The sequence below is a fragment of the Simochromis diagramma genome, unplaced genomic scaffold, assembly GCF_900408965.1.
Source record: "Simochromis diagramma unplaced genomic scaffold, fSimDia1.1 OVJJ01000753.1, whole genome shotgun sequence".
In the NCBI taxonomy this organism is placed as follows: domain Eukaryota; kingdom Metazoa; phylum Chordata; class Actinopteri; order Cichliformes; family Cichlidae; genus Simochromis; species Simochromis diagramma.
In genome coordinates, this window is record NW_024387523.1 from 19,673,290 (window position 1) to 19,686,269 (window position 12,980).

At 39.3% G+C, this 12,980-nt stretch overlaps 1 protein-coding gene across 1 annotated transcript in view; it reads right to left on the reverse strand.

Moving 5' to 3' along the window:
- Nucleotides 1-389: 389 nt before the first annotated feature.
- pkib (protein kinase (cAMP-dependent, catalytic) inhibitor beta) overlaps nucleotides 390-12,980 on the reverse strand; it is a 29,022-nt gene continuing 16,431 nt past the window's right edge. The window contains exons 2-3 of the mRNA XM_040021150.1: nucleotides 4,069-4,220; nucleotides 390-3,383 (exon numbers count right to left, since the gene is read on the reverse strand). Of these exons, the coding sequence (XP_039877084.1) occupies nucleotides 3,301-3,383; nucleotides 4,069-4,210 (225 nt within the window). The 5' untranslated portion in view covers nucleotides 4,211-4,220 and the 3' untranslated portion in view covers nucleotides 390-3,300. The remainder of the gene's footprint in view (nucleotides 3,384-4,068; nucleotides 4,221-12,980) is intronic.

Sequence of the window (12,980 nt, forward strand, 5' to 3'; positions counted from 1 at the left end):
CACAAAGCTATTTGAGCAACTGTAAGTGTTTTTGGTTTTAGCCATCAAACTTCCTGCTTGGTTACATGGTGACACTTTTGGCCTGTCAGTTGAGCTTGCTAATTTGGCATTTTCTTTGAAGGTGTTGTCAAGTAATAGTAGGACTGAAATGGATGCAGCATTTCACATGCTTCGTTTCTGTTACCGAGGTCCAGCACAGGGAGAAGAGGCTGAAGCAGGTCATCAACAAGGATGTCCTTGTGCACTGCTGCATTTATCTTTCCATCTACCCTGACTACTCTCTCAGTTCCTGCTGCCAAAAACCATCCCTATAGCATGACACTTCCACCACCATGCCCCACTGTAAGAAAAGGTATTCGCCAGGTGACGAGCAGTGCCTGTTTTTTTCCCCAAACATGATGATTCAGGTGGAAGAGTTCAATCTTTGTTTCATCAGACCAGACAATTGTGTTTCTCATGATCTGGTCCTTCAGGTGCCTTTTGCCAAATTCCAGGCAGGCTTGCTTTTAGGCTTCCATCTTGCCACTCTACCATACAGGCCTGAGTGCTGCAGAAATGGTTGTCCTTCAGGAAGGTTCTCCTCTCACCACAGAGCTCTTGTTTGTGTTAAATAAATAAAAAGGGGAATGGCTATGTGTTACTCTTCATCTGAGGTCAGAGTTATTTTAAATAATTAAATAATTTGAATCCGGCTGAACCTGATAAGGTCCAGATTTTTTTTTTTTTATCATGTCCTCAAAACCTTGGTGCTGAAAGAGAGTTTACTGTCTTTTTCAAATTACTATACCGAATTGTGTCCATAGATCCATACCTTCCCTTTTGCCTTACAACTGGCAATAGCACTTCTGGAGGAAATTTACAAAAAGCAGACTGAGCTTTTAGGCGTCAAACACAACACCGTTTTTCTTCTGTTCTAAAACAGCATGATCTGAATATTGCAAATCCATCAATGCGACTTTACATGCTATCGGAGAGCTACTTATCAGACTTGTCACAACCCACCCTGGAGGCAAAAAAGCTTTATGCAACTTTACTCACATATGCAGCATTGTGAAATCTGTAAACACATTTAACCTGGTGGTTCCCCTTCATGCCAGGCATCTGTTGTTTAGACTTTCTGCAAATACAGCAAATTAAGTTTATAATAGAGATATAATTAATTTGACAAAAATGGTCAGCATTTAGGGTTTTCAGTCAGGGGTTCAGTTATTCATGTTAGTGTATATGATTAGTGGTGGCTCCATAGTGTAGTGGTTCACATGCTCAGCTGGCAAGTAAAAAGGCTACTGCTCACCTCCTAGCAGGATAAACAAATCCCTGTTGGGGTTGCGTCAGGAAGGGCATCACAGCGTGTGTTGCTACCTGTTGTAGTGCTACTTTGTGACAAGGGAGAAGCTGAAAGTAGCTACAGTATTTACATGCTAACTATGAAAGGTAAACAACTCCTTTAACAGCTATTAGTGATTAAATATTTTGAAAATACGTCAATACGGGCCACATGTCAGACTCGTATAGCCAGTCTTGAATCAAAAATTCTAGCAAATATTAGAATAAGCAAATTAGTAAAAAGTATTCAACACACTGCAGTATAGGTAAAGCTTGGAGATTTAATATGGCAATTTTCACCACCAGATAGAATCAACATAAAGGATTCAATCCAGTTAAGTAAAATATATGCACCAGGACACTACAACATACACCTCTGATTCATCGGTCTCTTAAAATGTGTTGATCAGCGTCAGACAGACCACAGACACTTTATCAGTACAGCATAAAAAACGAAACAAAAAAAGGAATAAAGACAGACTGGGCAGCAGCACGTCAGGTTTTCCTTGTTGCATTTGTGAAACACATCCACATAAAGACAGGCCACCAGTCAACACATCTTCAAATAGAGACAATTACAAAACACCTTTTGTTTGTGGGTACAGTCCAGTAATCATACAGGCAGCATGTATGACACACATGGATTTTACTACAATATAGTATATGTACAGTAGCAGAGAGGGGATAGCTGGCAAAGTGTGAACTCTTGCTGTTGTTTCTCACTCTCCAGCTCGCGTCCTATTCACAGTTCTGCTCATGTGTTGATGAGCGCGAACAGACTTTTCTCCGTGCGAGTGAGACAGAAGGGGAACTGCTGCCATTTTCAGCACTAGAAACACATTGTGGAGGTTGCAGCATTTGTTAACGCTTGCTCCCGCGCCCAAGCGTATGCTGCTGTCACCGCAGACAAAATGGATTTTACGGCCAGTGTTTTCTTCTTTCATCCACAGTCCAAGTAGTTCAGATGGGGTTTTTTTTAACGATACCTCCTATTAAAACTGAGGAAGTATCAAGAGCCCCGGAATTTGCAATAACAGTACCTCACACAAAAAGAACACAACACCCACTTTTAGTTGTAAACTGCCACTAGGCACATTTTCAGATATTTGGAAAATGAAGAGACTTTGAAAAGCAAAACAATGAAACAAAAACAAAATGAAATCTTAATTTTTCTCTCGGTATTACAATGAAGTAGTGTTGGCAGTGGGAAACTATTCTCTAAAGGAATGTTTCAAGATATGGACTACACTTTATTTGGTTGCCATATCATCACGTTGCACCAAATCATCCCTAAAAAGTGCAAAGAGTCCCTGGTTGCTGTTATGGTTAAAACAGTCTGGTGATGAAGGATACAAACTGTACAACTGCAGTGTAGTTATAGACTCATTTGAAAATGCACACTAGATCATACATATTTAGTGTAAAAAGCATAAATGAGCCGGATAACACAGTTCCCAGTTTTCTTAAGTCGTGTAATGAGTTAAAAAGGAGCCACTACAGGCTGCAGTTAAACTACTGTCAAAGAACACACAGAGCTACAAAACAGAGATCTGCAGGAAATGCAAGGAAAATGGTGCGTTACATTTTGACTCACAAGTTCCTTTTTTCTTTCGTTTTAAATAAATCATAGAAAAATAGTAATAAAGAGTGTACAGGACACAATCGGTCATTGTCCTTTTTATTCCTAATGTAGCGTATCCGCGTTTATGCATATATGCACACGTGCACACACTATGTGGTTCAGAACTAGGTGACGTCTGACTCTTTTTAGAAAGTACCAAAACAGTCCTAAGCTCTTGGCTCCAGTCCTTTGGGAGTGGGTCCATCACCCTCCCTCCGTGGCTCAGCTTCCTCGCAAACGGTGTGACTCTCCACAGATCATCACTCATTCTCCCATAGGCCGCCCTCTGCCTCGTTCCTCATCCTCTCTCAGGTTATCTCTGTAGGCCTCCGGGGAGGTAAATAAACGAGTCCCTATGATCCCTCTTTCCCATTTGAGCTTTCTGGCGGTGCTGGTGGCTCCTCCGCCGTGGGTGACTGAGCCCCTCCCGGACCATCTGCACACAAAACTCAAAAATGACTTCTAAAGGCACAAATGTGGAACTTCTTTCCAAAGCTATTGTTCATAAATGACTGTGACAGTGCGTGCTTGGCATTTTTTGGTTTTGCTTTCATTTTAAGGCTGCTATTTTTTTCAGAAACCCCAATGCAGGCAAACAAAGTGTCTCTCTGCCACTGCTGGAGGAATTCCAAAAGATCCGAGTTCATGTGAGCAAACCTGTATTTTCATTTTTGGGGTCTGTAAGATGAATTGCAGGACCATGTTGTGTTATGTTAGATGCTAATTTGTTTTCTACACATGCAGCCAAAGATGCTCAGTGGCCCAAATTTGGCACTCCTGGTAGCTACACACTTTTAGCAATTGTGATGCATGACAGGGAAATGGGCAGCATTTCCCTAGTGTCATTCCTAGCCTAAAGCTCACCCATCTGCTACTAAATGGAGATGTATTTAGACAAGGACAACCTTTCCTAAATCTCAAAAACTTTGCCATAGCTTCAAGCCATAGATGAGCCACAGAAAGGCTTCCGGGGATCAAATATCTCAGTCAAGTTCACAAAAACATCTCTCAAAGTGTCCTTAATTTACATTATACTGTTTCTAAATAATCAAATATATTGCTTCACATGCTAAAGTACTAAGTTTAAAAAAAAAACCCACACATTTAAAAGGAAATATCACCTTTTAGGGATAGCTCAGCCAGTTTTAGAGGTAAGTCACCGGGGTTTACACCTGCTGGAGAGCCCAGGATATCAGGCAGGGCATTTCTCCTCCCTGAGCGCCCCGAGGAGGCAAAGTCCAGCACTGGCTCCACTTCGGTCATTTCAGGAACTCTTCAGGAAAAAAAGAAGGTACAATGTTACGATTTTACCCATGTATCATGTATCATACCTTATATCAGGGGTGTCAAACTCAAATACACAGTGGGCCAAAATTCAAAACTGGAACAAAGTCGCGGGCTAACGTTAATATTTATTGAAATATATTTATTCCTCCAGATATAAGAATGAATCTTTTCTTATGGACTAAAACACGTTTTGCTGAAAAACTGAATATGGAACAAGCAAAGCTTAATACTAAACAATATATATATTAGCTGTGTAATACCAGTAGGCCAGCTCTAATAGTAATTTGGTATGGCTTCACGGGCCAAATGTAATTAGGCTACGGACCAAATTTGGCCCACGGGCCAGAGTTTGACACCTATGCCTTATATGATTAGGTATGATACATGATTTTAACTCACCTGAGCAGTATTTCTGCTTTGTTCGTGAGTTACCTAAATCACAACAACAGTTGCCTCAAAGCGCTTTACATTGTGAGGTAAATACCCTACAAGAGATTCTATGAGAAAACCCTAACAATCAGATCAACGTATTATGAGCAAGCATTTGGCAAGAGTGGGAAGGAAAAACTCCTTTTTAACAAGAAGAAAGCTCAGGGAGAACCAGACTCAGGGAAGGGTAGTCATCTGCTTCAACCGGTGGAGGCAGAGGGGCATAGCTCTCTGTAAAATACATCTATAAGGTATAAAAGGACAAAAACCTGTGAATGTCAAATTGGCCTCTGAAACCTATAAATATAATCATTAAAAAATATTGAGAATGTCGATGTGACATGTTTAACATCTAAAAACAAAGCTTATATTTGGTTTGTGGTTCTAATTTTTTTACTTGTAACTTTTAGTTCCTTTTCTCATCTTGTTTTTCAGAGTTTGATATTACGGTAAATGGTCAACCATTTGCTTAGTTCGTTAGTTAGCTAGCAACGACCAAGAAGTTTGTTGAACAAATGAAGGGCTTTACATGCTGAGCAGGCTGCAACTGTTTTCAATGCAGTGTCATAGGAAGGCCTGAATATCACAGTCATTCAAGTTGTGTTTCCATCACTGCCTTGTCCCTTGCACACAGAGACTTCTGCAGATTCTCTGTTTGTTTGAATATTGTGACATTTTTAGCAGTTTCACGCTGAAAAACATTATTAAAATATTGGGCTGCTCGCCTCTCAATCTTTACTTCTGGAACACTCGACCTTTCTTTGATGCAAGCAGTTAGTTGTAACATGTTCCAACTCTGTTCCCTGTTACATTTTTTTGCGGTGTTGCTGGCACCAAATTTAAATTAGAATATATTTTTCAAAGAAAAAAGTCTTAGTACAACATATCAAATGTTTAAAAGCATGGATACAGATGTAAAATGGCATGCCATTTTTGAAGAGAGGACGTTCCAGGTCTTATTTTGTAACAATTCACTCAATCAGTTCACAGTGTGCTGTTTCTGTTTGGTGTGTACTGCATGGGGAAAAGCTGTGTGGGGTACATCTTTAATGATATAGCTAGCCTGCTAATCATCCCTATATCTACCCTAGTAGTTTTAATCCCAACACTTTTAAAAAGTTGACACTACATTTTATGTTATACATAGTCTAGCAGTGGATATTAATTTTGACATTTCTCAGAAAACAAAATGTACTTAATGTGATTTGAACATCCAGAGAAAAGATTCATCACTGAAAAGGAGGATGTGTCTGTCTGGTCTCATGGCAACCAGCAGCTGGGGAGTCAGCTCCAGGCTACACTGGTGACAGGCAGAATTACATCCCTTGTCTCACAGACTCGCAGCACACACACACACATACAGCGAGCCGTTGTTGCCATGGCAACAGTACAGAAAAAGCACCACTGGCAGGTAAACATATGACTGGAATCCATTCGCTCACTATCTCACTCTCTCTTCCCAGTCTCCCCCTTTTGTTGTGTTGCCTCCCTTTAAATAGCCATACCATTCTGTGGAGCAAAATCTCAGTTCCCATTGCTCTCTCTCAACAAAGGGCTGACGTGTGAGTTAATGCATATGTGCAGCTATAAACTCGCACACACACCATCCTCAAAAAGAGGGCCATAAGTTGACCATCTGTTAGCCTCGAGCACAGTTGAAGCCTTGCTACTGAGCTCATCTAAGCTTTAAATGTCTCCACAGAGAAAGGCACTTTGCTTCCAACATGTTTACATTATTGCATGCTGGCAGCTAAAACTGTGGCTGCAGGTAGGAATCATGGCTATGACTGAGATACTTTAAAACATGTACGTACCTTTGGTTTTAAAATATGTAGCATTTATCAAGCTCAATACATAATTCTGAAAAATCTACCTACGATTAACATAAATGTTTTATATATTTAATCAGTACAAATGTGTAATCACACTTTCCACAAAGCCTGTGTCCACCCTCCTCCATACCACACAGGATGTACACACAGCAGGTTGCTAATAATTCATGCAGCTTTGATTAATTGATGTCAAAATGCTGTTGCACAGTTACCATTACCAATACTCTGTCCGGGGCCCATTCAAACAATTCATTTTCATACTTTATTTATTTAGTTGATTGCATTTATTTCCAATTCAACTGTATGTTTGATTTTTTTTCTTCCTTTTATTTAATATGCCCAAAAAAATCCATTATTTTTCTCATTCTTAATAGTCAAACCTAAATATACAAAGTCAATAAAAATACAGCTGATCAGTGGGTAGACAATTACATCAAGGCTGGGTAGGATTCAAACAAATGCACAGGAAAACAAAATGTTGTATTTTGAGATCAACCTGAAAATACTACCAGAATTTAAGGACTTAGAGATATAAAAGAAAATAAGCTCTGACATGACAAAAATACTATATATATTTAAAATTCTTCACTGCACTTCTTCTAGGTCAGCAGTCGAAATAAAACAGCTTACTGGCCATGTCAACTTCCATCAGTTGTATCCGCCAATTGATGCAGCACTCAGATGGGACTGGATCTAGTTTTCTGCCACTGGTCACCTGTGTATATGATTGGATATCATGATATAAACCAAATCACTATTTCTGTCAAGCTTAAAGGTTCCTTTTTATTCCCAGGTGAAGATCAGGTTCCTTTTCATTGAAACATTATTTATATTCTGTCAGAAGGTGACCACGACAGACAGAACATTATGGAACTTCAAACAAATAACGAAAGAAATGCACAATGAAAAAATCATACCCAATTGTTGTTCACTTTTGCTCCTAGACAATAAATAAATAAAATAAGATTTAAAATAGAGAGAGCAGTGGACAGTGAGGCCTGACTACTATCTCTCTGCACTCTGTGTAGAGCTGCCTGAGAGAACTTTTTGTGGCCAGGGAGTTGGTAGCGAGGGCCAATTACTTTAATCAGCATCAGCTTCCTGGCAACACGTCTTTTAAAAACTAGGCTACAATATTACTGTCTCTTTGTTTCTAAGAAAAATTCTTGCATTGTTCAATGCATCGCACTGTACTGATAAACAGGCAACTGTACACTATGAGGATGCCACCGCTGCAGAGGGTGAAAACAATTTGTGGTGTAGCTGGCCTTTGTGGGAACAAGTATGTAGTGTATGCTATACTGAATTCCTCTGACTCTTCCTTTTAACAATGTCCTCGTCTTTTGCACTTTAACCTGTCATATTCAGAAACTCGACCACCCGAGTTTTCTGTTTTCATTTTGTCTTTGATGATGCTCACTCCCTTTCATGTGGTCTATCAAAACAAGGAAGTAATGGGATTTACTGACTTTATATTGACCCTATCCCATGTATCTCTAGTGAAGAAAGGTTATTGTGCACCACATATCTTTATTGCTTTAGTGTCTTGCCCTAGCTGTGTGTACGAAAACACTTTTCTCCACACCTAAGATATCAAAAGTAGTTATCTGAGTTACTGTTGGCTTCCTATCAGCTTGAAGAAGACTGACTATTCTCCTCTGACCTGTGATGTCAAACAAGATATTTTCACCTGCAGAAGCTCAGCTGACTGGGTAGCTTCTCTTTTTTGGAGCACTCTTTGTAAACCCTAAAGATTTCACCAGTTTCTGAAATACTCAGAGCAGCCCATGTGGCACAAACAACAATGCCACATTCAAAGTTACTTAAGTCACCTTGTTTCCCCAATTCTGATTCTTAATTTAAACGGCAGTCTACATGCCTCCATGTCATTAGCTGATTAGACTCAGTGTATATATAAAACAAACGTAAATATATAGAATGAAATATAATGACAGCTCTTTCGGAGTACTGAATACTGGGAGTCTGTGATCCACGTGCACATCTTCGACTTTTCATAATAATAGTACTTGATTAAACCGGAAAAGTGTATTTTTCTTAGAAAATGTTAAAAAAAAACAAAAAACACGGAAACTGGCTTCAGACAGAAGATGAAGCAGGTGGTATGTTCAGAAATTTTGCATCTGAAGGAAAAGAAGCAGAAGCCTGTTGACGATTACACAATAATCGGACGCACACTACTTCTAGTTGAGGTGTCAGATGTCAGACTATTCGTCCAAAGAGAGTAAAGGTTTTTTGTGTTTTCCCCCTTGAGGTCCCGTGCTGAGCTTTTACGGTAGCTGCCTTCACTTGCTGCTTCCTTATGGGTCTGTCTGTCTTCAGTTTTCTATTTAATAACTTAAAAAGGTCCTCTATTGGCTTTAGTTTAAAGTGCCTGACTTGACAATTGAAGCGTATCCAATTTCTTTGCTCTTGAGAAACTCTTGCGTTTGTAGTGTGCTTTGGGAAATTATCCATTTGCATCATTTGGTGAGTCTCAGCAGAGTACAGGTCTGTTCACTTCAGGATTCATCCTGCTACTTCTATCAGTCACATCATCAATAAACACTAGTGACCTGGTTCCACTGGCAGCCATGTGATAACACTGCCTCCACCTCTTTGATGATATCGCATGCTTCATATCACGAGCTGTTCCTTTCCTTCTGGAAACTTTTCCTTTCCCATCGTTCTGGTACAAATTAATCTTAGATGTTTAGTCTAATCCAGCCCTCTTGCTCTCGAGTGTAACCAGTGGTTTGCGCCTTGTTGTAAACCCTCTTCATTTCCATTTATGAAGGGACCTCGACACTGATACGCCTCCCTCCCTAATAATGTTCTTGACTTCTTTAGATGTTGTGAGGCTGTTTTTCTTAACCATGGAAATGTCATCATGCACTTTGTCTTTTGATGTTTTTCTAGACCCTATTGATGGTGAGCTGGCCCGTACATTGCTTTTTGTAAAGAATATACCAGATTGTGGATTTGGTCACTTCAAGGCTTTGCTCTCTCTGAAAGCTTTATCTTTGGTTTTGGTTTTTTCAACATAACTGTGGCCTTCTTCACTTAAACTGACAACACTTTGGGATTCAACACTAAAACTATAAAAACAACAAAACACATATTCAACATTTCTTGAATCAACTTCGGATGTTTGCTTCATTTCATAAAATAACACAGAAACCATCAGCTAGCCATGAAACTGCTTGTTAGTCAATTGTCCAATTATTTTCGAGGCTACAAATGGAGGAGTGTGCATTTAAAACAGAAAACTTTCTATATGTAATTTCCAAACAGTTGATGCAAAATTTCATCCGCTAGAGCAGAAAGTCTGAATTTGAATCACATATTGATTGATTTCAAGTCTGTTGTGGTGGTTTATAGAAGCAAAACTACAAAAATTCTGTCTTTGTCCAACAAATTACAGACCTAAGTGTAAAGCCGTCATATTTACCAGTTGGTTTTAAATATTAGATGATTATTTGGCACTCTTAATTACAGTGTTTTGTTGCAATATTAACTGAGACTCAACGTGCAAGTCAAAGGGGTCAACTGAACAACATCAGCTGTCCTCATGTTTCTCAAATCACTACCATTAAATTCAAATATAAATACAAAAAATGAGCCATCTGTGTTCACATGACCACGTCACACCTGCAACTTTAAGTGATTTCAAGTGAATTACTTTGTGGGTGCAGTACTAAATTTAGCCATTCAGTAAGTTTATACTGTAGGCGAATCCAGAATATTGTTCCAAATTTCACCTCCAGGGCCACGTGTCAAAGCTTCTCTTTGTTCAGCTTGGAGTCTAACAATAGGCGTTTGGGTCACGCAGTCGGACGGATAGCTTGTCTCTCTGTGAAGTTTCAGTCTGGCTCAGAGGCTTCTCAAGCTGAGAAACTGATTATCACTGAAAAGCTCAGCTTTGACTGTTAATCCTGCTAATTAAAACCAAACTTTGGCTCTTACACTGACTTGCTATAACAACTTTTCATTTAATACCAGGTGGTGGCCACAGTCAGTCACTGCTGATCTGACAGCTTTCCAGGATGATTCAGCTCTGGGGTTTTTACACTGTCAGACTGAAGTGGAAGCTGAGAGGTTAAGAAGTTGTTTAGCCAGATAAAATCACTGGCTTTCAGTGGCTTCACTGCTGAAATATCAGAATCAGTAATAGCTATTGTTATTCCGGTCCTAATTAGAACACATGGTAACTTTCATTGAGCTACTGGATTAAGCACTGAACAGGCAGTGACCCATCATGTGAACAGTTTAATTTTAGCTGATAATCCAACAACAGTTTAGATGGGATTATCTTGTCAAGTAAACTGACCTACATAAGGTATCTGTGCCAGCTCAGGCAGACACAGGAACAAGCTGCAGGTGAATTATGCAAAAGGTTTATGTTATACAAGTCTTTTCATAAAAAAAAAAAACAGAGGTTGAAGCTGGCTTACAATAAAAAAAAACTGAGGAAAGGTAAAGTCTATTTTCTCCTCTTCTTCTTTCAAACTCGTCATAGCTCTGCAATTACATAAAAACTCATTAATGTTGCAAATTGCTATCCAGGCTATTCCTAAACACAGCCACCGCTATTATTTTGTACCATATTATACACCATGTACTAAAGACATCCTGTCATGGGGCTACTGTGTAAATAATCATGCAGCTAAAATTATCCACTTACATTTGCCATGTGGGTATGTGCAAATGGAGTAAAAGCACTTTCACATGTCTGCTTCTCAAGCTTTAAAAGGGAAGGCTTTAAACAGCACTAAACACATTTGATGTTGGAGGTTAGTTTCGACAACAACAGCACAGGGCATTGTCTCCAACCAACCTCACAGGCTCTCGGTGCCAAGGAGAAAGGGTCTTTTCAGAAGAAGCCTTGTTGGCTTTTACAATGGCGCGCCTGCTATTCTCAATGGAAATGCAAGAGGAAGGAGGCTAAGCAAGAAAGCTCTCAGTCCTAACAGAAAGAAACCACGAGTAGCAAAAAGAAAGCAACGCTGAGAGCTCGATATCTTAGACTGTGCATCCACACAACTGATGTCAACATAATTTCCCTTCTGTCGTGTGGAGAAAATGCCAAACTTGAAAGTCGATCCAACAAACCTTTACCAACAAATCACAATATGATGCATGTGATTTACTGAAGCTTTTGGTAGCGTCTCTGCTAACATTTACAATATAAAATGCAACGAACAGACATGGTCCTGACTCTGATGACTCAGTATTTTTTCATTAATTAATATTATATTACGTTTTGGTTTAATCTGGTTATGTCTTTGACTAAGATTTCTAGTTTTTAGGTTTTGGTTCCCATGTTCTCTCTGTTTCCAAGTCAGTCATGTCTCTGTGTAAAGCCCGTGTCTCTGAATCTGTGTCGTGTTTCCTGTTTTACTGAAGGTTTGTGTCTTATGTCCTCCATGTCTCATCATGTTGATTCGGTTCAGCTGTGTCTCCCTCCTCTGTGCCATTTCCTTGTTTCCCTCTATATATATTTAGTGTGTGTTATCCTTTGTTCTTCATCGGTCCGTCTGCCTGTCATCCCCCGTGTTACCTCTGCTCTCAGTCAGCGGTTCAGGTTTTCTAGTTTGGTTTCTTGTTTCTTGTTTTCCCCAGTTTAGGTTTTGGATTAGTTTTCTCGGTTCCACATGTTTGTAGCAATGCTCAGCCATCAATAAAGGCTCGCCTTTTGTTATCCTTCACCACTGTCTGCGGTTGCCTACATTTGGGTCCACTTCTCTCGCGCGCGTGCGCCGCACAATTTGCCTCTGCAAATTGTGACACCAACTCAATATACTTTAGTTTGGTTCTAGAATTCCCTTTGCATTCATCTGGAATATCCAAAAAGATTTAATTTAAATAATTATGTTGTAAAATTTAGGGAGCAGAACTAAAGTCTGGCTCTAAACATATAGGTATATAATTAATTTTTTTAATTACTGTATGTTTAATTTTGTAATGTTTCACAACTTCAGAGTGTTTAGTGTTCAATTCATATCCGGTAAAAGACTAATAATGCATATTAATTTTAAAAGAAAACAGTTGGTACAAATCTCTCTTTTTTTTCATTAAATAGAACAGACACCATTTCTCTAAATGGAACCATATAAACCACCGAGGACAACATAACCTCATAACCACATAATCATTCCTCTGTGCAATGACTGAAGACACTCGAGGGGAACTAGAAATTGATTCTAAATAAGGACACTGTCCCCAAATTACATACATACATACAGCAACTGTAAAAACACTCCATTAAACGTTACTTAACTCAAAGCAATTCAAAGCCACCCAAAATTGAATTGACCATATTTAACCGGATGATGTCCATGAATGGAAATTATAGCCAGAGCTGTAAAATGGTTAACGATTGTGATGTGAAAATTATTCTCCAAGCTCATATCTAGCACACATATAGGTCTGGTTCCAATCTAAATGCTGGATGGTTAAGTAAGTTTATGTGACTAATAAGCTGTGAG